We start from the raw sequence: 27,218 nt of genomic DNA, 5'->3' as shown, positions 1-27,218 counted from the left end.
CCTTGTGTCATCGCTCTCGCGTGCTGTTCACTCGACACGTGTTGAGCACCGACTGTGTGCTCAGCGCTGCTCCCTGCTCCCGAGGCCTCCGGGCACGCGGGGTGTCAGATGCTGACACGTGTCAGGGTGCGCTGTGGTGGTTGCTGAGCACGTGTGTTTACGCGATCCCGGGGACCGCGCGCTGTCCCGGCCGGTGACTCGGGCAGAAATCCCCCGGCTCGGAGGGTCGGGGGGGACATGAGCCACGGGGGGCGGGGATGCTGCTGGTCGTGTCCGAGGGGCAGGGTTACTCGTGAGCGCGCCGTGGGGGCGGCAGGCTGACGCAGTTCCCCCCTGGGGGAGGAGCCACGCTGAGCACGCGTCCAGAGGCGGGAGCCCCGGCAGGTGCGGACGGCAGGTGTGGGACGGGGCTGGGGGCGGGGTGGGGCAGGAGCAGCAGGGTGGGCGGGGCAGGCGTCCGGCCGCTCTGTGGGTCCAGACCATGGGGCGGGGCGGGACGGGGCGAGGGGGGGTCGCTCCTGAGGCTCGGCCTGCGGGGCGGGGCGTGCGGACCCTCGGGACGTGCAGGGCTGGAGCGGGGTGCCGGCCGTCAGGTCTCCCGGGCTTTGGGCCAGGGAGCTCGGAGCACCGGCTGGGTTGGGCGAGGGCGTCCGGTGGGCGGTTGTGTGTCTGAGGTCCGTGTTCTGTTCGCGACGCAGGCCTGACCTGAGCCTCCTCATGGGGCAGGACAAGGCCACCGTGGGGTTGAGCGGTCAGGGCAGCATGAGGCCGGGTGCAGAGGCCCCTCGTGGGAGAGGTGGGCCGCCCGAGCGCGTGAGTCACGGTCGCCGACAGGTGAAGTCAGTGAGGACGAGTCGGCCCCGCGGACGTCACTGATGACTTTGGCCGGGGCAGGTTCAGCGGGATCGGGCGGCCGCAGTGTGACTGGAGGGAGGTCTGCAGAGATGGGAAGGGGCTGAAGGCATCCGGGACCGCTTTCGGAAGAGCGGTGTGTGATGGACGGTGCTGTGTTGTAAGCTGCGGGATACTATGGCTTGTGCTGTTGTTCGTGGTGTTATAAGGACACCGCGGGCCCCGACGGAGGCCCTGTACCAAGCCCACGTCACCAAACCACGGCTCAGTCCCTCAGCTAAGGGCAGGTCCAGTCCCCGGCAGCCTGGAGGTGCCCGGTCAGCACCAGTGAGGTCATCCGCCACGGGCTCCTCTGTCCCCCGCAGGTAGTTCACCTGAGCTCCAACAGGGCACCGTCTCCCCTTGGGCCCAGGAGGGCCGCCCGTTTTGCACAGCCCCTTGGACCCCCTCCTGCTCGCTGGATGGGATGAATCGCTGAACACAGCCAGCAAGGTCTTCGGGGTTTACTCAGTTGGATTTTGCTTCTTTTAAGCAATGGGGATGTTTGAGGGAGACTCACTGTTCTGAGAGGGGAGGGGGGGCTTGAGTAGCAGGAGGGACTCCAGGGGGCGGGGAGCAGGTTGGACAGGCGGCCTTGAGCGGGTGCTTTGAGCTGGTGCGAGGGGATGTGCCCTTGTGGAGACAGTTGAGATCACGGTCTCTGGTGAGGTTTACTGCTTCCGCTTATTTTCTTGGGTGAATCATTCTACGTGTTAGAGGTTACACAGAAAAAAATTTTCACACTCCAGGTGTGAGCTTAGCTAAATTTGAGCTAGGTAATGATTTTGTTAAATTCGGAGTGGGTCAAGGTGCTTTACTCATGAAAGAGCCCAGGTACTTAAAATGAGCAGGAAGGCAGGTGGCGTTTGGAGGCCACAATTGCCAATGAAGAGTAGATAAAAATATCTAGCAAACGAGGTTTCAAAGGACTGTGCCTTTAGTGCAGGAAAAAGGTAAGAAAGGAGTGCTTGGTGTCGGGCTGGCGGGAGGAGCTTGTTCTTGAATGGCCAAGGCTCGGTCCTTGGAAGGCCAGTCCCTCCTGAAACGCGCTGCCAGCCCTCGGACACAACCGCTGGGCTTTGAGACTGGAAATGTCTCTATTTCACAAGACTCTTGTCCTCAGGAAGCTCTGCTCACAGCTATAGCATCCAAATTGTAACTGCCACGTTCTTGGCACTCCTGTCCAAATCCTGTCTTGGCTCCAGTATACCCAGCTTTCTGAAGATTTGCACTCAGGTTTGTGTAAGGTGTGGATGAGAAGCTGAATTCTTCCGTCCCCTTTCATTTATTCCTTGGTAGGAAATCCTGTTGAAATCCGCATTACTGATCACAAGAAGGCAAATTTAAAAAACACATTTGGGATTGTTGGATCAACAAATAGCAAAGTTAAGGGAACCTAGGATTTCTAGCTGAGCAAACGGTTTTAATGGAAGACATTTGAGTTTCGTAATCAGTATTTTAGATAAATGTGTTAACTATTTCTAAATACTGCCACAGTACTGACAGGCACCCTAGAAAGTAAAGAAATCTGTGGGAAAAAGCTCAAGAGCTTCTTAAAAGGTTATTTAAGACCAAACGTGATCTGTTTTTTTCTGAATCAAAGCACGTGTGAGCTAATTGTTACTGTCACGTTTTAACATACAGCAGCTCAGTGTTCAGATGGGCCCAGGCAGCTGCAGGCGGGGCCTCATGTAACGGAACTCTGTCCGTTCTTAGAACGGGAGCCCTGCTGTCAGGATGAGGACGTTCCTGGAAGGGAGTGAAAGGGAGGGAGAGGCGCCATCAGCTGAGTCTTAACTGCACACAGCGGCAGCACGGCCATGGGGAGGAGGACGGCTGCCGCACGTGGCCTGCAGCAGAGGGCTCCCCAACTTCTGGGCATCTCACCAAGCAGTTCCCCAGACTGTGCTAGCATGGGTTCCCCTGGCGCTGAGTGTGGGCCACGGTGGTTAACAGATACGCTTATGTTCAAGGGTTGGCGCTACTGAGGGACCTGAAAGCCCACAGCCTCACCAGGGAGGGAGTCCTGCCCCCGTCAAACTCCTGCCCGTCTCCTCACCCTACTGCCACGAAGAGTCCAGGTCTCAGGTGGGTTCTAAGGAGGCGGCTGACCCAGTTAACTTTGGAGAGTTCCGTGGGCAGGTCCAGTCCTGCAAGATGGGGGGTGAGCCAGGTGACCTGCAGGCTTTCCCACCTTGAACCTCACGAGGGAAACCTCACTAAGGGGCCCTTTGGCCCAGTCCACAGTTTGCTATTATTTTGTGTTTCACTGTGAGCTCTGAGGTTTTAAGGTGAAGGACGTTCTGTCAGGTTGAAGAAGGATCTGAAGCTGGTCAAACACAGCTACCCAGACTGTACTGGAAACCCAATGGAAAACTTGAATGGTACGCTGACTGCATACTGTGTCGACACTCTAATGCTGTGTCGATTGGCAGGTACAGAGCCCGAGGAGCGCTGCTGCAAGGAATGGACCTAACGGAGCGAGTGGACGCTCGTGGGGCGAGGCCCGGAGTGCCTGCAGCTGCTGTTCAGATGCGGCTGTGGAGGATCCGAGGTGGGTCCTGAGTCTGCTCCCCTGTGCCCTCCCTGCTGCCCAGAAGCCCAGTGCTTACAGCTGCCGCTCTCGTCAACTCAAGTCCCAGAAACACATTCCTCGCTGCCTACGTGTTAAACGCTGAAGCAGGACTCACTCCTGGGAGGGGAAGACCGCGTGCTCGTCCACAGGTGTCAGGCGTGACATCCTATGACGACATCAGCGAGGACCACGGCAGGTGCCTCCCCTCTTCACACGTGATGAGGGCATCACCATGCAGACGATCTGACTGCACGTGAGAGAAAGAAAACCAGCCACGAGAGCTTCAGAAAAGTTTTTAGCAAATGTTTCCGTCCATTTATTTTCTGTACTCCTTAAAAACAAAACATCATGTTTCATACTGAAGCTCTGAAATACTGTATGCCCGAGAGGCACCTCCCACTCATGCTGCAAGCTGGTCCACGTCCTCTCTGCTTCTGTCCGCCAGGTGAGCTTCAATAATTTCTGCAAAGAGATTCCTCTTCAACAGATTATACGCAAGAGGTAAAAGCTGGCCAGCAACTTTATGAAAATACTGAAAAACAAAAGAAGATGACATTAGCCAGAGGACGCAGCAGGTAATACAGTGGAAAAAGCAGTTGTTAACGAAGCCCACTCCCCACACGCTGGGTTTCAGCCAGCGTCTGCATGACAACAGTGAGTTCTGAGACAGCGCCTGGCGCCGTCCCTGGGGCAGTCGTGCAGCTCTTCAGGACGAAGGGCACTTCTTGAAGGAAACCCAGAAGAAAACCAAGTAAAAACTGTAAGCGTCCTCATTCCCTCAGATACGGTTTAGTCACCCCCTTTTGCCCCCAGTACGCTCAAATGCCTTTTCCTTCTCGTCGGCGTGTCCCCACCACGTAAGACTTCAATCAGCATTTCCGTTAGCTGGCACCGTCGGAACAAGGAGCTGAACGTGAGTTTTCACATCGCACTGAAGGCTCCCCCGTGTCTTCAGTTCCTTCTCGCCCCATGTCAGCCTCCACCCCTGAAGTCGCTGCCTCTGTCTGTCAAGGGCCCAGACGCGCTCCGAGGACAAGGGAGGGCAGCCGCCGTTGGCGCCTGCTGCCTGCTTCACCATCCCTTCTCCGATGCTGCTGGATTCTCAAGACAACCGAGTTTCTGTGAAGCTGGTCAAGCACTAACTATTCTGATCGGTCACTGACCCTCTCTGGCTGTTAACCTCTCTGATTATTTTTACTGCTAACAAACAGCCCTACACGAGAAAGACAGAGTCCCCAAAACAGACTCCCCCACAGTGGCGTCAGCCTGACCCAGTAACTAACTGTCGATCAGAAACGCAAATGCTCAGGCCCCAGCGGGAAGGGAACTCGGTGAGGCCCAGGGGGACTGGGGGGTCGGGGGTGCGCCAGCCTGTGCGGAACAAGCCCCCAGGGCCCCCTGACGCTCCAGCCCCGCGGCGTCCCCAGGTGACCCTGCACTTCACAGCCTGCGCAGTCACCTTCTGGGGTAGAGGCTGACGCGGGAGCTGCCTGCCTGTGTGGCCCTGAGCACCTGGGGCTCTTTCTGTGCCGCAGGTGACATGGTAGGTGAAGGGAGAATTAGGTGGTCTCCACAGCAGGCAGAGGGCCTGGGAGGGCCCCAGGTGGCGTGGAGGTGCGGGGAGTACGGCCCACGCTCACATGGCTACTCCCGGGGAGACGGGACGCAGGCCGGGCCACCACTCCTCCCGCCTGCCCGACGCCAGCCGCGGCTCAGCGGCCTCCTACAGCTGCCACGTTTCTCCTACGTGAGGAGCAGGGAGTTCATGGTAAAACAGCACCTCCATGTTAAAGCATTTCCAGCATATTTACAGATAGCATTTACTCTTCATCCCGGAATTCAAGCACAAGAACAAACCCCCCCACGGAAAATGAGGCGGAGCCGGGAAGGTGTGTCCACACCCTAGGAAGGGCACAGCCGTACTAGTAAGTAGCTAGGAAGTCACTGGGGCACAACATCCGGGTCATTCACCTCGGCCAGAGTACAAGGTGAACTTCAAATAAAAAATATGCTCACATCATCTGCTTAAAAATCATTTCAAAACGTTCATTTTGAAATTCAAGCTGAATCCATACCCTGCGTGCTGGACTTGCGGACAGCAATGAGCTGGAGTGGGGGGGGGGGCGCGCGGAGGGGATGCAGGGCGGGGAGGGAGGGCAGGGTGTGTGGGGGTGGGGGGATGCAAGGAGGGAGGGAGGGGCAGGGTGTGCTCACTCACGTGGGAACCGTGGCAGAAGAGGTCCATCCCCAGCTCCAGCCCCATCCCATAATCACACTCATCATTAGCAAACTGCACGTAAGTCATCATTTCCTGAACAGGAGCAAAAGCTTTGAGTCTCTCAGCATCACTGGGGGCCTCCACAATCGTCTTGCAGATTCTCCTGAGACTGGCTGAAAGATCAAGGACACAAGGTTACCTGTAACCACCATGGTGCAGACGGTAACCTGGATGTTTCCTCATGACTCTGTCCTAGTGCAATGGATGCCTCTTTGGTTGGCACTGTATTTTACAACGGCCATTTTATGGTTTTTCTACTTAAGATTCAAGCATAAAAACGGCTTACTTAACGAAAAAGACTTCTTGTATTAGCACAGTGGGACCTAGCTGTAATCAGGAATCACACCAGCTTCCAGAGATTTTCCCTGGGCTAGTCCAGGTTCCACAGACTATGGCCAAACCTGACCCACCTGTTTTTAACTGCCCTCAAGCTAAGAGTGTTCTTCCATTTTTAAATGGTTGGAAAAAACAAAAACTATATGGAGACCGAGGGATTAAAAAAAATCCAGACAGACAGTAAAGTCTGCTCTTTTTGCCCCCTCCTACCTTACTTAAAAAAAAAAAAAAAACCCAGAAAAAGACATACGAGAGACAAGAAATCATTGTAGAATTAAACCTTTACCAGTACTTTTACCAAAGTGGGGGAAGTGCAGCTACAGCCAAAGTGTAATCTGAGGTGAGAACAGAGAAAACTAACATTTATCTAAATAAAAACGAGTGGTTTAACATTTCTATCTGGACTTCCAACGTTTTTCTCCCTGCTTTCGGAGGCCAGGGTGCGTCAGCTCCCACGAGGCACGTGAGGAGAAAGGCACCGAACGATGCCTAATTAGACTTCCTTTCTGACAAACTGGGAAAATCCGATAATGCGGACGAGCTGCCACTCACTCGGAGCAACAGACACGTTCCTGGACACGGGGCTGCCGTGCTGGCAGGGACGAGGTTCGGCCACGACCTGAACAGTCACACCTGGAACTCACGGTGCCGCGTCTCACGCACGAGGGGCTGATGTTACTTACACACTCTACTGACACTAACCACAGACCCAGGCTGACGACAGCGGCGAGTGTCTGCCAGGGCTGGACCTCGGAACGCGCGCCCCCGGCACACACCCGGCACGTGCGGTCACGGGCTGCGTTCTGCCCCCGCCCCGTGGCAGGCAGTGCTGCACTGGACAGACAGCAGTGACACGTTTACTGGAGGACAGACATGTTTTTCCACCGGCAACACTCCGCAGCGCGTCGCCTCACGGAACCCAAACTGCGAGACTGTGCGAGCAGCCTCCACCGTCACCACGCTTCAGTGCCTGCTGCTGCTCTGCTCCCCGCTGCCACTGCCCCCCGCTCACGGCGCGGAGCCACAGGCTGCAGCACGGCGCAGTCAGGCCGCCAGCTCGGCGATCACGCGACACTCAGAGCCACGTCCCAGGTCCCCACCTCCCGGACGTGAGAATAAGAGCCGCGTAGAGGCCTGGGTGAGGACTGAGTTCACACTGCGTACACATCCCCCGACAGCGTCAACCACGACACGATCCAGTGCTCAATAAATGGTATCCCCCGGGCCACGTTACAGCGTTATGTGTCGAGAGCCTCGGGGGAAACTGGTCAGGAGCAGACTTCACTGTGACCCGCTGAGCGCTGTCACCCGTCCACAGACCGCCAGCCACTTACACCTCCTGGCAAACAAAACAGTGAGACACTAGATCCTTAACTATGTCTGCTACCACTTCTCATTCAAAAATAAACCACGGAAGGATCTAATGCTAGAACGTTAGAAAAAAGTACAAGTAGATAAAAGTGACCCTGGACATAAAACCCAGAACCCCAACCAGGGGAGGTAACGGTTTACTCCAGGGCCCCGCAATTGAACACCCAGCGCGATCGCTGTAACAAATGCCCTCAGTCTCCCCAACAGGACAGTAAAGCTGCTGCTAAAGCTCGGGGTGGACTGGCTCACAGGGAGGCGGCGAAGACCAGGGTTTGACCCCCGCCCCCGGGACACAGCCCCTCTCCCCTCCGGCCTCAGGGAGGAGGTCCAGGAAGGTCCCGCGTGTGCAGCGCGTGTGCAGCAGGCTGCGCGTGTAACCCACCTTGGCATCATACCAAAACAGAAATGTGAAAGTAATTTTAAGCTATCTAATTTAGCCCAACATATCCGAAACAGCATCATTTCTACACATGGTCAATGTAGGAAAGACTTAACGCTGCTGCGGTTTTTACATGGAAGTGAGTTAACACCAAGCCAGACCACAAGTTCAGCCCGTCCACCGCGGGGCCCACACGCAGTGCTTTTCCCTGGGAGTCCTCCAGGCGGAGGGCAGCTGAGGCCACAGCTCTGTTCCGAACAAGCGAGGGCCTGCATTTTACGTGCTGCGCAGGGGCGCCTCTAATTCCCTCTCGCTGAGTGCCCCTCGCCCCGCTGCCCCCAAGGGAGCAGGGTGACGAGAAGGTGGTGCCCTCGGGGGTGCTCAAGTGAAGGGGGTTGGGCAGGGGGAGCTGGGAAGCGATTTTCATCCTCTGTTTTCAACATGGCAATAATTAGATTTTGTGTCGTTTTTATACTTACAGATGAAGTAACTCAGCACTGGCTTCTAAAAGCTAATCAGACTTACATACAGATGCAAGACTGGTCACAAAGCACTAAACAAACACGTGCTGTCCCACTAATTACTATATTGTACGTTGATGGCTACAATGTCAAAGGCTCTGAAATAGTTCAGAAAAAGTCACCTAGACCAGAGGTTCACATTCTTTAAACTTGTAAAAATACTGTTTTGAGCGCTATCAGGCAAGCAGTGTGCCAAGCACTTACGTGCTCGGTTACACCCCAAACACCCCTACGGATGGTATTCACCACTACTACCCGTATGGCGGATGAAGAAGACCACGGTTCAGGGTAGTTCAATAACTTGCTAAGGCTACACAGCGGCAAACCCAGCTTCAGTTCAGGCTTCACTGACCGTAGAGCCTGAGCCCTTCTTCACTAAGGGGAGGTGACTGTTCCCCAAATGGCACATGTCCTGACCTACTTCTCAACATAAGGAAACCTTTCTCCGTATACATTAATGCACATACACATGTTCATGTGAGAAATACGTTACCATCCGTTTCAGGGAGCTCTCTGTATCCCACATCATTTTTATCTACTGGGACAACCAAGCCTGCCCCATGAAAGGTCTTTGTCACGACCTAAATAAAAGGAAAAAAAAAAAACAAAATTTAGTCACTGTAAATAGACGAAAACAACAGGGGGGAAAAAAACCCCAAAACAAAGCACACCCACAAACCCGCAAGACTTCTGCCAAAACGCAACATTCAATGGCCCTTTTATTTCAGTAAATTTGGACCCCAGGGCACAAGTTTAATATTTCTTTCCTTTAAAATTAGCTAGAAGTCAAGCACTTGAAGTAAGTACGACAGTGAAACAGCCGGCTTTCATTAACTGTGTCAGCTGTCTGAAGTCTGCGCCGTGCGTCCCACTACAGGAAGCAGGGCGCGGTGTCAGTTCCATCCACGGCCATGGGATCCTCTAGGCAGAGAGCCTGAGGGACTGGGCCCTGAAGGAGAAGGAATGGTTTTTGTCAGCAGGAAGACGTGGAAGGCAGAACTCCTTTCCATCTTGTGAAATTCAGGTCCCCCATTTCTACCTGGAAAATTCAGGCTCGTCATAAACTTCCCCAAAGTAGGGCAGTTTCTAGTGTTGTGGTGCCCTTCGTGGAGGCAAATAACATAAACCGGTGAGCTTTTCTTAAGTGTTAATTTTCAAAGACAAACAGAGGTCCAAACACAACCCCCATCATAACCCTTCCAGTCTGCATATTTCTCTTACACTAGTGGCATTCTTAGGTCTTTGCTGAACAAAACATCTGCTTCCAGTATCTCTGTGCAGTCCAGTGACATTCCTGAGGGAAGGACGCTCTCAGTTTTAAGGTCCTCGCCCCCAAGTCTCTGTACCAGCTCTCCACCCTCTCGCTGCTTTCACTGTCCTTCATTAAGCAACCCAGGGCACAGGTTATTCCAAACAAGTCCCAAGACAACTGCTCACCCCTTGGGAAAAAACAAATGAAGTCACAGTTACGTTGTATCTTACTCCTGATACCAAAATAACCTGCAGTTGGATTTTAGAATTAAATGTAAAAATAAACCCATAAAACTGCTAGAAGAAAAGGCAAATATTTTATATGATTTTGGGTTGGAGAAGGAAAAGACTTATAGACTTGACTACATTAAAAAAAAAAAATTAGACTTCCCTGGTGGGTGCAGTGGTTAAGAATCCACCTCCCAATGCAGGGGACACGGGTTCAAGCCCTGGTCTGGGAAGATCCCACATGCCGCAGAGCAACTAAGCCTGTGCACCACAACTACTGAGCCTGCGCTCTAGAGCCCATGAGCCACAACTCCTGAGCTCACGTGCTGCAACTACTGAAGCCCGCGTGCCTAGAGCCTGTGCTCCACAACAAGAGAAGCCACCACAACGAGAAGCCCGCACACCACAACGAAGAGTAGCCCCTGTTCGCCACAACTAGAGAAAGCCCGTGCACAGCAACAAAGACCCAATGCAGCCAAAGATTAAAAAAATTAACAAATCAAGTAAAAACCAAGAACAAAATTAACACAAATGATGAAAAACATCTGCAATATATACATATAACAATAAAGTTAATAAAGATGAATGTCTTTATAAAGCAAGTCTTACAAATAATGGAAAAGACTTAACACCCAAATGAAAACACAAGTAATTCTAACCTGATGGAAAAACGGGCAAAGTTCAAGCAGTTCACAGAAGAAATATAAATGGCCAGTGGAGAAATGAAAACGATTTAATGTCCTTTACAATCAAAGAAATGCTGATGGAAACAATGGTAGATCATTTTATACTTTTCAGGATGGAAAGACCAAAGGGATTGGTAAGACCAGCACCGGCGAGGACCCAGGGAAAGGGGCGCACAGCCCCTGCAGGTGGGGTGCAAAGGAGTCCAACTCCTGGAGGGGGGGGAGTTCTGCAAACAGAGAAAACACACACACACTTAATTTTTTTTATACCTGTATAAATTTTTTTTAAAAACCACTTTGGACCTGGCAATACTACATCTAGGAATTTCTTCTAAGGAAATAATCAGGTAAGTGTGCAAGTAAAGGTGCGAACCGTTATTTATGGCAGGCTGTCTGCATGTGTGGAGTTTTCAGCACCCTAAACTCTGAACATAAGCGCAGCGCCCTTGTGTGGCAGACGTGCCGTGCAACACATGGAGTGACGACCACAGTGTGTTCACAAAGCAGTGCTGACGCTGAACGCAAAAGGCCACAGTGATGGCACGACTGTCTTCTGCCCGACTCAGGCTGACACCCAACAAAAAGCCATGCTATGTACGTATTTTCACTGATGAGAAACTGTACTAATTGTCCATAAAGAGGTATCAGTTATTAGTAAAGCATCAAAATCCTAATTTTATTACGAAGAATCAGATTACCAGTTTAGGAAAACCCTGCACAAGGGTGGGTGATGTTGTGAGGCATCAGAACTAGAGGTGGACAGAATGACGGACCCTCATTTTACAGCGACATTAACTCAATGTCGATTTTAAAAGTGACATCTAGGTACTGGAAGAGGTAAAGTGGCACATAGCCAGTTAGTCAGAGAGGGTGAAAGGAATGCTAGCTATGAAAGATGTGAGTTTAGGTCTCAGATCTGTCATGTAAAATTCTGCACAAGGAGTACAGCCTCTGCAAACCTACTGTGCTTGCCTGTCGGTTGTAGGGGTGGAATGAGCAGCTCACAAGGACCTCCGGCCAAAGCACTACAAGGCACGGCTGGTATAAACACAGATTGCTAGCGTGCCATGGAGTGCTCCATTACCCTAGGATGCACGTGCTACCTCCACACAGAAGGCCCGAGTCACCAACTCACATGCTAGTGGACTAGAAAAATATTTATTCCATGAAGATCTCACAGTAACAATAAAAGAATAAACTTATAATAGAAAAGGATCTGGAAGCATTATCACCACATGTTGTCTTTGGGAAGATAAAATCATGGTTGTCTTAGAAGTTCTTTTTTTCTTTGAATTTGTGTTTACCAGCTATCTTTGTAAGAACAAATACTAAAAAGAAACCTCATGGGGGAAGGGGGCCAGGACAAACATTCCTATGAAACTTAATCTAATAAATTTAGATTAAGACTCAGATTACATTAGACTCCTATCTAATTTATAGTTATGGGGAAGAATGAATGAAATCTCATCTGAAATTACTGCTGATGACAGAATGTGCTGCTGGCAGCTGTCTGCTCGCAGCAGCTTAGTCGTTAGTCAAGACAAATTAGGATACGTCACAACGGGGTGAGCAATGCTCCCCTTCCTACCCTATAAGGTGCGAGAGGCTCCCTATGAAAACTAGAAAGGTGAAATGGCAACATGAAATCTTAGAGCAACTGAAAAATGCCCCATCGCAAGGAGTTTCATTCAAATGAACATTTTTAGAAACTGCTTCCGACCTCAAGGACTAAAGAAAGAGTTGGTAAGACTGCGATTCAGTGACTATAACTTATCAGAACATCACCCCTGCAGCCGTGTCAAGGTCAGAAAAAGCACTGAAGTAGGATTTTCAATAACTAAGTAAGCCAGCACTAGTTTATTCTGGGTTAACGAGTACTTTATTTGGCCTAGAACACGCAGATGAAGCAGCCACACACAGGAGACACGGCTGAGAGGCTGGCTGCCCTGACTCCAGTGATGAACGCCCTCCTTCCTCAGGGTGATTAGGACAGAGTCCTACACAATTCTCATTTACCCCAGGCAAGAATTCTTCTAGCTTCTCTGTTAACTCACTCTGACAATTGTAAGTGAAAAACCCAAAGGATCCAAAACCCAAGAAGTATTTGCTGTTTACAAAACCACTCACACTGCAGGTGCCAAGGGAAGCGTTGGTTGGTGGGCTCCATAAGCAAAGGAGAGGGGCCTCCTCATGCACCATTTCCTAGAGATTTACACACCTCAGTACACACCACTCTCAAACGCCAACTGCCTGAGGGGCTATAACTGTAAGGCACTGTAAGGCAGACCTTTACACATCTACCCCCAAAACTCTTGGCACGAAATCAACAGACCTTAGCCATTAAAGAAAGAAATTTAAGCAAATATTATGTACAAAGCCGCTTTCACTCTTCTACAGGAAACTGGTAAATCAAGATTAACGAGTGAGAAGGCCTGGCTGAGTTCTGCACCCGCCGCAAGGGCACTGCGTCACGCAACCCAGCCTGGCCAACAACCTGCAGGACCTCCCAGGCCAGACCCTGGACAGCCTCCGAGGGAGCCCCGCGAGGGCAGCGTCCAGCTCTCCCCAGGACAGGGCAGCGAGGGATGGAGAGAAGGTGCAGGTGGCAAGCAATCAAGAGAGGAAAACCCCCTATTAAAACAGCAGGAGAGTCAGAGACTAACAGACATAAACCATACTTTCTTATCTCTCTGTTTCATCTTCACGGTTCTCTGTTCCAGTGAGAACCCCAGTTCTCTGGCTGCTTCTGTGAGTTTCTCATCTATGGTTTTCAAGAGACTAGTTTTCTTTTTATCTGTTACTTCTTTAAGTTTTTTCATCAAAAATAATCTGAAAAAGAAGTAAAAGCCCTCATTAGTATGCAGGCCATTGTGCTAAGCACACAGACCTTGGGAAGTTACGGGGAGCCGAGTTACAGACATCAAACTCCATGCAAGGGAAAGACTGCAGAACCACCACCAGAGCCCCCCAGAATCCCGAACAGGTTCTTCAAGCAAGAGAAAAGCACTATTAATAAACAGCTGCCAGTCACAGAAACAGCAAACAAGATTTGTCTGTATTATCTCGGTAATGTCTACAACAAAGACACAGGGTATTAGCAGAATGAGGTTAAGCCAAGTTCCCGTCGCGTTGCTTGATGCTGAGATCGGCGGCGTACCGCCTTAGAGAAGGCCGACGTAACAGGAGAGAAGAGTGTGGAGACACCAAAAAGGATTTTCTACTCTTAAAGAGCCAGAGGACGTTTAGAATACTTAAGCATCAGAGATTCTTTTCAATGTTACCTTCAAATCTGCATTAAGATAAATTTAAAAAATATAAAAGGAAAGCAAAACTATTCTATAAGCTGATACGAAAGCACAATTCAAAGTATTTTTTAAAGGTATGTGAATAGTACAATATATTATTGCCAGTTACGGAAATAATTTTATGTTAAGAATGCTGCAGAGGGTGTGGAGAAAGGGGAACCCTCTTACACTGCTGGTGGGAATGCAAACTGGTACAGCCACTATGTTAAACAGCATGGAGGTTCCTTTAAAAACTAAAATTAGGTTTACCAGATCCCACTCCTGGGCATATGTCTGGAGAAAACCCTAATTCAAAAAGATACATGCACCCTTATGTTCACTGCAGCACTATTTACAATAGCCAGGACATGGAAGCAACCTAAACGTCCACTGACACAGGAATGGTTAAAGAATATTACTCAGCTATAAAAGAACAAAATAATGCCATTTGCAGCACATGGATGGACCTAGAGATTGTCATACTGAGTGAACTAAGTCAGATAGAGAAAGACAAATATCATATGATATCACTTATATGTGGAATCTAAAAAAAAGGGTACAAATGAACCTATCTATAAAACAGAAATAGTTACAGATGTAGAAAACAAACTTATGGTTACCAGGGGGTAAGAGGGAGGGATAAATTGGGAAATTTGGACTGGCATATACACACACTACCATATACAAAATAGATAACTAATAAGGCCCTACTGTACAGCACAGGGAACTCTACTCTGTACTCTGTAATGGCCTATATGGGAAAAGAATCTGAAAAGGAGGGGATATATGTATAACTGATTCGCTTTGCTGTACACCTGGAACTAACACAACATTGTAAATCAACTATACTCCAATAAAAATTAAAAAAAAAAAAAGACTTTTGCCATCAGAGCAAGAGTGAAAGGAAGAGCTGGAAACAGTGCCCAGCTGGACACAGTTGGTCCCCTTCCTGCAGCCACTACCAGGCTCCCAGGAGGAAACCCGCTCCTGCCCACCACTAACATCCAGCAGTTTGCTATGGGCTGGGCGCTGCGGGTGCTATTCTGATCCCCGTTTTACAGATCAGGAAACTAAGGCACAGAGGATAATCAACTTACCCAAGCTGACAGAATTAGTGTGCGTGGATTAAAGTGCCACAGAAGCCAAGACCACCAAAATCACGGTCTCATGATTACAGCACAGCATCACAGTAAATCTCACCTTCAACTTCACCAGCCGCGTATCAAGAGGCTCTATCTACAACAACCATACAAAGCACACCAGCGACGCCAGGGCCCCGGGGCTGCTGTTCTCTGTCCACAGCACCCTTCCTCCCGGGAGGCTCTCGCCTTCATCAGGCCCACGGGAAACACCCTCTCAGAGGACGTCCACCTCTCCTGACGGCCCTCAGTACTGGTCTTCTCATCCTTATCACATTATAGGACCACTTCCATTCCAGTTTATTAAGCTTTTGTCTCTCAGCTTCAAACCTAATACTCTGCTGCAATACTCTGCTGCAATGTGCACATGGAAACAGCCAGAACGTTCTGTGCTGTCCCATTAAACCTAATGGGAGACTGTGAACCTTGAGTGAGTCCTGCAGTGGTCATGCAGAAAACACTGGTTCACTAAGTTATGCAGATCTCCCAAAGAGTGACCCTTTTCACTGTATTTGATTTACTCCATTCTATCACAATATGAAAAAACCACATTCATTAATAGTACTACCAACCTCGTTAGCGAAGTCTTCAGGAAGTGAGAAGCTGTCAAGCTCACGAGGGTGGTTACAACTCTCCCCAATTCTAATGTTTGCTTTTGAAATCTTAAGTTTTAACACTGGCGACAAACACAGTCCGTTGTTTTCATCGGTTCGTTTGAGACAACGCCGGCCAAACACTCATGTCAGAGTAACCAGTGTCTGCCAGTCCCTCTCTTCAGCAAAGTGAAAAAAGCTGAGCTCACAACTCAGCCTCACAAGACCTTTTTCCTCGAGACAAACCCTAACACCTAAGTGTGCCGAAGTGCCTCCCGTCACGCAGGACGTTAAGAAGACACGTGCCCAGCGGCAGGGATCTGATCCGCCTTTACTGTGTCATCACGGACCTCCGTAGGGACACCCGCGTCACATCCCAGCCGTGATAACCCACGGTCCGCTGCCCACCAGGTCCACTGCCCCGACCCCGTTGAGGCTCCAGCAGGGCTTACCCGCCTCCACCTTTGTGCTGTTGGTGTGAGAACGACACCCTGTCATCACCCAGAGGTTGCAGCTCACAGGCCTCCTGGGAAGTGGGCAGGCACCCCTGGGGGCCACACCCCACTGTTTGATAGCTGCTGTTAAGTTAATGGTTTTAAACGTGACTACACGTCAGAACCTCCTGGGTTCCTGGTTGAAAGTACCCAGTACAGCAACGTAGGGTGGCAGAGAATACTGGGGGTGCAGACAAGAGGAAAAGAGCCTATTTGGCAGCGCGTCTCGACCCAAGAGCTGATACCTTGCCTACATGTACTCTTGTACTACGCACCAAGTGTTTTAAATGGTCTATAGGCCCGTACAAAGGAAGCGTTCATTAAATGTTCGTTAAAATGAATGTTCATTCACTTAAAACATTCACTTGAAATGAATTTTTTAAACTTAAGAATTAAAATTATAGACATACAGGTTTGAGATCTCTAAGTATATCTACACTTAGATACACCTGGAACTTTTTTTTTTTTTTCCCCCGGTACGCGGGCCTCTCAGTGTTGTGGCCTCTCCCATTGCGGAGCACAGGTTCCAGACGCGCAGGCTCAGCGGCCATGGCTCACAGGCCCAGCGGCTCCACGGCATGTAGGATCTTCCCGGACCGGGGCACGAACCCGTGTCCCCTGCATCGGCAGGCGGACTCTCAACCACTGTACCACCAGGGAAGCCCCTGGAACATGTATTTTTAAAGAACGTTCCCGAGTCCTGCTCTAGACATGCTGAAGTGAATGAAGCTGAGGTGAAGCTCTTAACCACAAGCCCGGGAGGCATCCGTGTGTAGTCAGGTTTGAAACCATTAACTAAACAGCAGTGGTCAAATAGTGGTCTGTGGACCCCAGGGACCCCTGAGACCTTTTAGGAGGTATATGAGGTCCAAACTATTGCTACAATTATTTTAGGGAAAAGAACAGAATAAAAAGAAAATCATTCCTAATTTTGTTGTCCAAAGATAAGTATTTTAAAACTTTCAATCTATCTAGATTTCTCTCCGTGTGCATTAGAAGCTGTGAAAAGGGAACCGTTCCACACTGTTCTGTTATTTGACCTCTTCACATAATGTATCAGCTCCTTCCCAAAACAACAGATCAATATCCTGGTGTTACACTTTGTGGACATTTTCTATTTAGTTACCTAATTTTCTCTAACTGCTGGATATGTATGTTTTTTCTAATTTTTCCTTTTTATAAATAATCTGAAATATACACAGATATTTATGTGCACCCATCCAAAATTTCTTCAGATAAATAGCTAAAAATGGAATCACCGATTTAAGGTGTAGCATATTAGCTGGCAATGTTCATTATCTGTTAAGTAATCTTTGAAAAAATATTTAAACAACCTTATTCCAACTGCTTTCCACAAACGTCTTACCAATTAACACATGTCAGAAAGGTTTCTTATACCCTAACCATCCTTGGGTATTACCATTCTTTAATCTTTACTCATCTTTGTTAGCTGAATTTGCATTTCTTTGGCTACTATTAAATATTACACAAAGAGAACTAGTTTCCCTGGGCATAAAAATAATTTGTGTATAACAAACGGTCTACCTTAAAAGACATTACTGAGGCTGATATAGAAATTGTTTTGATTAGCTGATTTAAGTAAAGTCTCAAAAAAGAATACTATATATACTGTAACACTTGAAAAGTATAATAACCTTTTTACCTTTATATTTGAGATAAATTATTGGAGGTGCAAAACATTTTTTGTGTGAAATAGCATTAGGTACTCAAATATACTCACTTGCTGGTCTTCACCTAAGTTATAAATCTATCACCAATGTATTTTTGTTTTCTATTTCCTTTTCTGTGTTCTCCAGTAAGCTAAAAAAATACCAGAATGATCTTGCATTATTTTCGATAACAACTGTATCTTTCTTCTTTTTTTTTGTAAGACCACTAGGATTAATGAAAACTTAGTTGTTTTTGCTGTCAGAGTGTTTGTGGAATGATTCACCGAGCATCTACAAAGCAAGTGCTGTGCACAAGAAAAAGCCTCTGCCTTCATGAACTTACACGTTAGTGCAAGAGACAGACAATAAGGAAATAACTACAGTTGTTTCCAATAAAGACAAGACCAATTTAAATTCAACAATAAATCTGAAGGGTGTAGAGAACTATAAACAGCAAGCAACGTCTTCTATAAATTTCAGAGTTATCAGAAAAGAAAAAAGAGCCTTTCTGGGACATCTCCCATGCCCTTTAGATACACCAGTATGCACACAGCAGCCCAGCAGGTGCACTGATCGACCTAGTTTTCTGTTTACTGCAAATTTGTGCTATTAAATCACAGGGAATGAAAGTCTTTTAAAAAGTAGGGTAGGGACTTCCCTGGTGGCACAGTGGTTAAGAATCCACCTGCCAGTGCAGGGGACACGGGTTCAAGCCCTGGTCCGGGAAGATCCCACACGCCGTGGAGCAACTAAGCCCATGAGCCACAACTACTGAGCCTGCGCTGTAGAGCCTGAGAGCCACAACTACTGAAGCCCGCATGCCACAACTACTTAAGTTCACACGCCAAAACTACTGAGCCGGCGCTCTAGTGCCCAAGAGCCACAACTACTGAAGCCCGCAGGCCGCAACTACTGAGCCTGTGCTCTAGAGCCCGTGGGCTGCAACTACTGAAGCCCGCATGCCACAACTACTGAGCCTGCACTCTAAAGCCCATGAGCCACAACTACTGAAGCCCGCACGCCACAACTACTTAAGCCCGCACGCCACAACTACTTAAGCCCGCGTGCCACAACTACTGAAGCCCATGTGCCACAACTACTGAAGCCCACACGCCACAACTAATGAGCCTGAGCTCTAGAGCCCATGCGCCACAACTACTGAAGCCCGTGTGCCACAACTACTGAAGCCCACATACCACAACTACTGAGCCCGCGTGCCACAACTACTAAAGTCCACACGCCACAACTACTGAGCCGGCACTCTAGAGCCCACGAGCCACAACTACTGAAGGCTGCACGCCACAACTACCGAGCCTGTGCTGTAGAGCCCACAAGCCACAACTACGTAAGCCCGCATGCCACAACTACTGAAGCCCACGTGCCACAACTACTGAAGCCCACATGCCACAACTACTGAATCCCACAGGCCACAACTAATGAGCCTGCGCTCTAGAGCCCGTGTGCCACAACTACTGAACCTATGCTCTAGAGTCTGTGAGCCACAACTACTGAAGCCCACACACAACTACTGAATCCCACACGCCACAACTAATGAGCCTGCACTCTAGAGCCCGTGTGCCACAACTACTGAACCTGTGCTCTAGAGCCCGCGAGCCACAACTACTGAGCCTGCATGCCACAACTACTGAGCCTGCACACCTAGAGCCCGTGCTCCACAACAAGAGAAGCCACCGCAGTGAAGAGTAGCCCCCGCTTGACACAACTAGAGAAAGCCTGCGTGTAGCAAGAAGACCCAACGCAGCCAAAAACAAATAAATAAATCAAGTAATTAAAAAAAAGAAAAAGTAGGGTAAAGAGATCACACAAAACATGGTCTACTTATTTTGCTCAAGGTGGTGAAGGTGCTTTCTTCATTTTATTAGAGTGTCCACGGCCCACCTGCTGTGGCAGCTCCGGATGGTGTCTGTGTCTGTGCACCGTGGGCGGCTCCCTGGCTGGGCTCTGAGCCGCCCCGGCGCTGCCGCACCACCTGCCCTGCGCTTCAGCTCGTGTTCCGGACAGGGCTGATGCCCCACCCGGCTGCAGACGCGGGGCCCTGACCTCGGGGGGTGGAGGTCCAGCTCCGGCCCTACCTGCACGCAGAGGTCTTAGCCTCCCGGGTGGAGGGGAGGCGGGCAGGGGCCCCCTCTCACCGGCGCAGGTTCTGCCAGACCACGCGGTCCCGGAGCACTCGTGTGGCCGCAGGTGGCGCTCCGGCTCCCTGCGATGCGCCCCGACAGTGGCTTCACTGCACTCAACCTTCCGTCTCAACCACATACCACAGGTTCTCGGAACGAACTCTTCAAGACTGTTTGACCTAAGATGCCTAAAAAATCTTTTGAGTTTGCCACGGGACAAACAAGGTCAAGATTAAGTAATATTTTCATTAAATGATTAGTTATAAAAGAGGTCTGTTGTTTGGCGAAAAGTTGAAGTGTGGATAAGATGCCTGCAAAAGTCATGTAAATGATCTCCAGGTATCTAAAAATTTTTGGTTACCTCATTTCCCCTCAGAGATGGACTGATACAGTACAAAAATTGTAAACCAATATAAATAGGAGACATACTGAAATAAAACATTTTCTTACTTGACTGCAGCAAACACATTATCTCCATTTTGAACAATTATACAATTTTTCTTTGCTTCATTTGTAGCGACAAATACAGGAAGTTCATCAGGAGAATCCCTGTTTAAGCAAAAGATATTACAAATTTAGCTGCCCATAATTTGTATTATCAGCAAAGTAGAATTTTAGGTCTATAAACAACAAATTATATCTGCATGTTTCAAAAACTGCCAATGAATTTGCCAGGTTTAAGCTCTAGTTTTCTTACGAATATCTATAACAAATCTTATTTATATAACAGAACCTAAAATTAAGATTCTTAGGACCTAGTTACTTTTATACCTGAGTACAAAGAAGGAAAGAATAAAGCTTGTTAAAAGGAGGTGAAATTATACACAATCATCTCTACCCCAGTTTAACAGTCCGTGAAAAAAAGAAAGGTGGAAAAACCAAAAGAAACAGGACAGAAAGGATCATAAAACATTGGCAGCGTAAGGAGCCGGTTCACATCTATAACCAAATCCCTTTACTCTACGCCTGAGGGAACCGATGGAGACGAAGCGACTCGGCCGAGGTCCTGGTGAGGCAGCAGGAAGCCAGCAGACCCCGGTGCCCCAGCTCCCAGCCCCGCGCGCCCACGGCTCCCTGGCACCCCTGCACACCTTCTCCACGTCCTCTTCTCCCCGCCTCGCTGTCAGCGCCAGCGCCGCTCCAAGTGGAGGAGCCACCCCCCACCCACAGCGCGACTTCTAAGAGTCTAAGCTTCCCGCATGTATCATTTAACCCTCCGAACATTCCCGTTGGGCGTGTCTGATGATCACAGGACAGGAAACTGAGTCACAGCAAGTCACTGGCACAGGGTGAGCCAGGTAGTAATAGGAGGACCAGCCTGCCTCCAAACCGCGTTCTTAATTCTATGGCCCCTGGAAGCACAGGGCCAACTTAAGTCACAGCAGCTGCTCTAAATTACCTTTCCTAGGCTAAAAGAGCTTTTCTGAACTCAAAAGGAAAAAAAAAGTTTATAACTACAGAGGAAAAGCTGGAGAGGTTCAGCCTAACGAGCTCACCCGTCCCAGGGTAGGTTAGTAGGTTAGAACGGCAGACAGCCTGTGTACCCACCAGGAGAGGGTACATGTCCTTCACCTTGGGTGAGGCCAGTGAACATCTGCTTACGCTCATTACAGGGACAGTAGCTGTATTTTAGGAGAAGAAAAGCCCCTTTACCTGAAATAGCCCATGTGGAACTCAGTTTTACGATCTCCAATAATGATGGTCTGGAACTCAGGAGGATCATAGTAAAATCTCCAGTGAAGGTTAAAGTTCAGGCTTGCTGACTTTTTCTTCATTTTATGTCTTCCGGCAAGGATATCATAAGGACCCACTAATCGAAGTCCAAGGCTTGCAGAAAGTGAATCTATAAATTAAATATGTTTATTTAGACAGTGCCTTTCTGGAGGCAGACAGGAAATACTGCCTTTCATTCAGAAAATATTTCTAAGCAGTTGTCTTAAAAAAGAGCTTCTAAAGGAAAAGAAAAAAGTCTTTAGTTACATGTGAAGATGTTAGTTGTAAATACTCAATGGAAAAGAAATCAGAGCAATGAAGATGTGGCTAGGATTTCCTCTTAACTTTACCACTGATGACATTTCAAACATTCCTGCTGTTTCTTATTTTGGCCAAAACAAGACTGCTTTGTGTTCCTATGCACTGCAAACCTTTACCTTGTCTCATTACTGTGTTGCTGTCGGTCTCAAATACTTGTAGCACATCCAGACCAAGGGAGAGGCAACAGACAGCACATGAGGACGAATAATTTAACTAAAAATGTGTTTAATGTAAGTATTTCCTTCCCCTTCCCTCCACCTCAGCTAATTATCACTCTCGACTCATTGCCTCCTTGACCATCCATCTGGCTCACCCTAATCCTGGATGAGCCCACCTTCTTTTTCCATCCACAGATCAGCCATCAAGTCTGTTCAAATGTACACGTTTACAGCATCAGATGGGCCTTCGTGCTTCTCTAAGAGCGAGGCAAGCACTTCAGGCAGGACCTGGATATGCAAGGAGGTGAGGATGGAGAGAGGAAGGAAATTCTTGGAAGAGGTAACAATGTGAAAAAAAAGCATGGGGACAGTTTAATTTCCCCCCCTCTACGAACAGATATAAATATATAGATGTTTTAAATGGAGATCATGCTGTTTTGTAGTGTTTTTTTGTTCGTCATCCTGTCCTCATTTAAATCTTCTGAATAGTTTCTTATACTATTAAATGTTTCTTTAATATGTCTACCATTGCTGGGCATTTACTGTTTCTTTTCTATTCTAAACAATGCTTCAGTGAATATCTTTGCTAACACATGTTTGTACACATCCATGAGTACTTTTTGAGAAGGTGCTGCATGGTTGCAGTGTTTTGATATACTGCCAAAATTCAGTTATCTCCCAGTATACATTTTCGTCAGCAGTCTCTGGGACTGCTTCCCCCCACCTCATGTGAAGACATTTAAACAGTACCAAAGGGTAACAATGCAAAGTAACTGTTATATTATCAGTTTTTAGTGTACCTTTTCAGAGATAGTATACGCACATAGGAAGTATGTAGGGATGTGTGTGTGTGTTTGTGTGTATTCTTGACCTAAAAATACTAACGGCAGCATATGCTACTCTCTTTTTTCTTTTGAAATATTCCAGGCATGATAGTTTATCATCGCTTAAAAATCTGCCTGATTCTTTTAAAACTATGTATGTCCACTGAAAGATGGGTAAGTGATGAGCATTTAAGGCATTTTCTGCTTTTTGTTTCAGTATCATTTAACATAGTTTGGGTTCACCTAACCCTTAAGACAAGTTCCTAGGGGCAGCACTGCTAAGTCATACTAAAAGTCCTGGAACACACAGAAGTATGTGCTTGTTTTCTTGCAAACTCTCATCAAAACATGTTGTGGAGTGATGTACCTTTGCTAGTATGACATTTTATTTCTCTCATTTGAAACATCTTTGGAAAAGTTCCTTTTCCATGAACTGTTTAGATCCTGGGTCCAGTCTCCTACTGTCTTTTCCACTGGCAGAAGCCAGAGGAAGATCCTGGAGCAACTCACCAGCTGGCTGTTCAGGATCAAGTCCTTCACAGAACCTCCAGAAGTGATAGAAATCTTCAGGCAGAGAAAGCCTGTAATGACTTTCTACTTCTTTTCGAAGGTCACTGGGCACGTCAGCTTCACAGCATTTACCCTTCTTCACGGCGACTGCTTTTTCACACTGAAAATCCGCACACACAACTTCGTTTCTCCCAAAGTAATTTCAGCAACTTGGACTGCTTAATAATATTGCTCATTTTTGTTCACCCCAACTCTATGAGTTTCCTTTAAAACTCTGTAAATGGTATTTGAGTAATATCTGGGGATTCTTTTGGGTGAGGAAAAAAAGGAAAGAACAGTTTATAATATATAGGTGTCAAGAGGGACACACACAGCAACTTTTTAAACATATTTCCCTAAGATAATGGAAATGCAGAAAACAAAAAACCAAAAAGTATAAAAGGTAAACAGCAGGAAAAAGAGGAATAAGAAAATGGCAGGTTTTGCCCTGTTCTGGTAAACAGGGTGTCATCGTGCCTTTCATTTAAACAGACTCAGTGACCACACCAGAAACAAATTGCCAGAAATAACTGGATGCAAGGGATTTACCAGTTAAAACAATGATTTCAGAAAAGGTCGTTTAAGGCCAGACTAGGTTGTAAAACTCAGCTCCAGCAGCTCTGCAGTACAGGTTCATTCTGTAAGTATGCTAGGCTTTAGAATGCTTATTACATCTGTGACCTATTCCCACAAAAATAAAATGCTTGGTTGGAGGGTACGCATCTTCAGGCTTGGGAGCAGCCGTGCGTGTTGTTCTTTCTGGGAACCTGGATCCTTTCCTTCCTGTCCTTCCTTTCCAGCGATCAGTACATCAGTGCTGCCCAACCCCGAGGTATTCTGCCCCCAAGGGGACACGTTTAGCAGTATCTGGAGACCTTTTCGGTTGTACAAAGTTGGGGCTGTGTGTGTGCTGCTGGCGTTCAGTGGGTAGAGGCCAGGGATGCTACTAAACATCCTCCAGTGCACAGGAGAGGCCCCTTAACAAACACCTGTCTGGCCCAGACGTCCACAGGGGTCACGACCGAGAAATTCTAACCTCATGTTTCTCATATTCACATTCTTGCAGCAGGCTCAAGTTTACTGATGTTATTTTGGGTATCGTTCAGAGTCTGCAAAGTGTATTTATGAACCAGATGACATATACAAGGATGTTCTTGATGGCACTGTTTTACGAGTGGAAGACAGGACAAATGAAAATGCCTATTGACAGGAGAATGGTTACAGGACTTTCAAACAATGGAATATTACGCTTAGTGAAAAGGAAAGAGAGCCACACACAGTATGGATCAATCTTGATGATATAATGCTGAATGAAGAAAAACGTCCCTGAACATTATATGCAGCATGATAGCCTTTTTATGAAGTTCAAAAAATACTATTCAGGCATAAACTCATGGGTGATAAAGCCATAAAAAGAAGACAGAGGAAAACAAACAGTTCAGGATCGTAGCTACACCGGATGGGGTCGACAGGAAGGAGTTAGGCAGACAGGACAGGTGAGCAACATGAAGATGGAGAGCCACGGTCAGCCTTTCAGTGCTTGGCCTGGGCAAACGGCCTCACAGGTGTTTGTCGTATTATTAAACGAATAAGGTAAAACAGGACCATGACCAAGAATAACAGTGTATCACGCCAAGGATTATAACATGTCTATATGAGGTCATGAAAAATTAAACTAACAAGAAGCTGTTCAAACAGGGATCCAAAAATTGATGGTGATAATAGCAAACAGTAAGAAACATAACAGTAAAAACAGTCAGTAGTAACTACTTGTTATGCACTTACTATGGTGCCAAGCCACTGTGCTAAACTCATTCTATGGATTAACTCATTTAGTCCTCAGAAATTCCTTATGAGCTAGATTCTGTTATCCACATTCTACAGACAAGGAAACTGAGGTTAGGTGACTTCCCCGAGTCCCTAACTAGAAAGTGGGAGAACAGGCATTTAACCCCAGGTGGGCCGGCCCCCAGCAGATCCAACCACTTCAAGCTGTCTCTTCAACTGCAAACACACAACAGCAGAAACATGTCAAGTCCTGACCCAGCCTCCCCTCTGTGTGTATGCCCGCCTTTGCTGAGACTTCCAAAGACTGGCTCAAACTTAAGACGTTAGAAAGAAGAGCCTTAAATCTACCTCGCTGAAAGGCAGTGTTGCATAATGGTTAGGCTGCCCTGGTTGATTCCTGACTTTTCCCATTTCCAGCTCTGTCACCCTGGGCAAGTTACCTAACCTCTCTGTGCCGTTCTCTCATCTACAAAAAAAGGGCTATGTAGTACCTCTATCACAGGGTTGTTAAAAGGAATAAATTATTTGTAAAAATACACAAACAGTGCTAGCACAGAATACATAAATGCTGGCTATTACCGTTGGCCATAGTCTCTGTAGACGCATCGTAATTTTTGATGCTTTATTTCTAAGACTAACACTCTGTCAAAGAAGTTCACTGCCCTTTCAAAGGGAGAAAAGGGTGTTTTCAGCTCTGCCTGAACTCACACGCTGGCTGCATCCCCAAATCCCTAATAACTCGAGTTTAGGACGGCTGTGCCCTTCAGGGGCTGCCCTTATCCTTTACCCTTCTGTTCCTGGAGAGCGGGACCGGAGTAATGAACGCCCAGAACGCGGCCCTCCTGCACCGTCTCACCCCATCCAGCTGACAGCGCAGCCAGAGGGAGTTTTGGAAACCTCTACTTCTTTCCTGCTTGACTCTCTGCTGCTCTTGCAGTGGTGACAGAACGTGTGAGGCCGCAGGAAAGCCTGAGCCGACGCCCCTCCGTGGTCAGCGCCCCCCCGTCCCCACCCCGGCCTCCCCGCGGCCGAACTCGGCGCTGCGCCCGGCCACCCCTCCGCCGCGTTTCCCGCCTTCGGGGACGCCCTCCTTCCGGGGCGTCAGCAGCTCTTTCTACACTCGGCGGGGCCGGCCGGACCAGAGGGTTGGGGGAGCGTGCTGTGGGGGGACCGGGCTGAGTCAACCCGCTCCCCGGGGGAGGGCCCCTGACTGCGCCAACCCGGCCCCGGGGGAACCCCGGGCTGTAACCCGCCCCGGGCCCGCCCCCGGGGGACGCAGGGACGCGAGGCGCCGCTCTCCGCTGCGGCTGGGGTCAAACGCGCCGCGCCACCCTCGGACCCGCGGCCGCCCTTGGACCTCAGCGCGGTACCTGCGGCCCTTCCCCGCCGGGCCTGCGCTTCCCGCCGCCGCCCACCATCCTGTAGCCGCTGCAGGATGAAGCCCGTCCCGCCGAGAACTCGTGCGCCGCCGACTGCTTCCGGTTCAAGGGCGACCAATCACCTCTCCGCGCCGCGGCGCACACAAATATAGGGAAGGCCCCGCCCCCACAAGCGAGCGCGCGGCCGAGGCCCCGCCCGCCCGGCCAGCTGGGCAGGTTGCCCTTTGTACGCGCGTGCGCGTCCCGCGAGCTGACCCACCCGAGCTTCTCCGGGGGCACATGGACCCCGGCCCAGACTCGGACACTGCGGAGGTCTTCTTCCTCCCCAGGCCTTCACTGGGGCAAGGCCGGTGCTCCTTCGTCTGCATTCGTTTAAAAGATTCCTCTATCTGTCCCTCCCCTACCGCGTTTTTCTTGCCCAGCCCTGATTCATCTTCAGTGGTTTGAAATCACACAATTTCTGTCCACCCACGCTTTTGTTTTACTTAACTGAGTCGGTCTTAAATAAGATCCTCTTGAGATCTGTATCTTTGAAAGGTATTCTTTTTTGTTAATAAAAGTTTATCAGTAAGACAAACTGAAGTCTGCCTAGAATTAAGCTACAGTGTGTCCATAGATTTGTATAAGATTGTTGACCTTGCTGGGGGAAAAG

The 27,218-nt window shown here is 48.7% G+C and overlaps 1 protein-coding gene across 4 annotated transcripts; it reads right to left on the bottom strand.

The window, feature by feature from the left end:
- Positions 1–3,764: 3,764 nt before the first annotated feature.
- Positions 3,765–26,676, bottom strand: LOC132523932 (histone PARylation factor 1). Of its 4 annotated transcripts, none has more exons than XM_060155826.1 (9): positions 26,558–26,676; positions 25,185–25,277; positions 23,361–23,520; positions 21,488–21,677; positions 20,285–20,383; positions 13,195–13,345; positions 8,845–8,932; positions 5,685–5,857; positions 3,765–3,998 (listed from the first exon to the last, which is right to left on the bottom strand). In XM_060155826.1, exons 2-9 carry the CDS (start codon positions 25,212–25,214, stop codon positions 3,867–3,869), a joined length of 1,023 nt encoding a protein of 340 aa, XP_060011809.1. In that variant the 5' UTR covers positions 25,215–25,277; positions 26,558–26,676; the 3' UTR covers positions 3,765–3,866. The 4 variants fall into 4 exon arrangements, with proteins under 4 accessions (XP_060011809.1, XP_060011807.1, XP_060011810.1 ...); XM_060155824.1 differs by lacking the exon at positions 25,185–25,277 and adding an exon at positions 25,975–26,112 and having other exon boundaries at positions 26,558–26,638; XM_060155827.1 differs by lacking the exon at positions 25,185–25,277 and adding an exon at positions 25,767–25,850 and having other exon boundaries at positions 26,558–26,588.
- Positions 26,677–27,218: the final 542 nt, after the last annotated feature.

The sequence above is a fragment of the Lagenorhynchus albirostris genome, chromosome 7 (assembly GCF_949774975.1).
Source record: "Lagenorhynchus albirostris chromosome 7, mLagAlb1.1, whole genome shotgun sequence".
In the NCBI taxonomy this organism is placed as follows: Eukaryota; Metazoa; Chordata; class Mammalia; order Artiodactyla; family Delphinidae; genus Lagenorhynchus; species Lagenorhynchus albirostris.
This window is presented reverse-complemented; position numbering and strand designations above follow the sequence as displayed.

Excerpts from the sequence above, each read along its gene's own strand:
- LOC132523932 (XM_060155824.1), bottom strand. The coding sequence starts at position 26,605 with ATGGTGGGCGGCGGCGGGAAGCGCAGGCCCGGCGGGGAAGGGCCGCAG. Across the intron at positions 26,113-26,557 it reads CCGGCGGGGAAGGGCCGCAG|CAGAGAGTCAAGCAGGAAAG; the intron begins GTACCGCGCTGA and ends CTGCAAGAGCAG. Across the intron at positions 8,933-13,194 it reads TGAAACAGAGAGATAAGAAA|GTCGTGACAAAGACCTTTCA; the intron begins GTATGGTTTATG and ends CCTTTTATTTAG.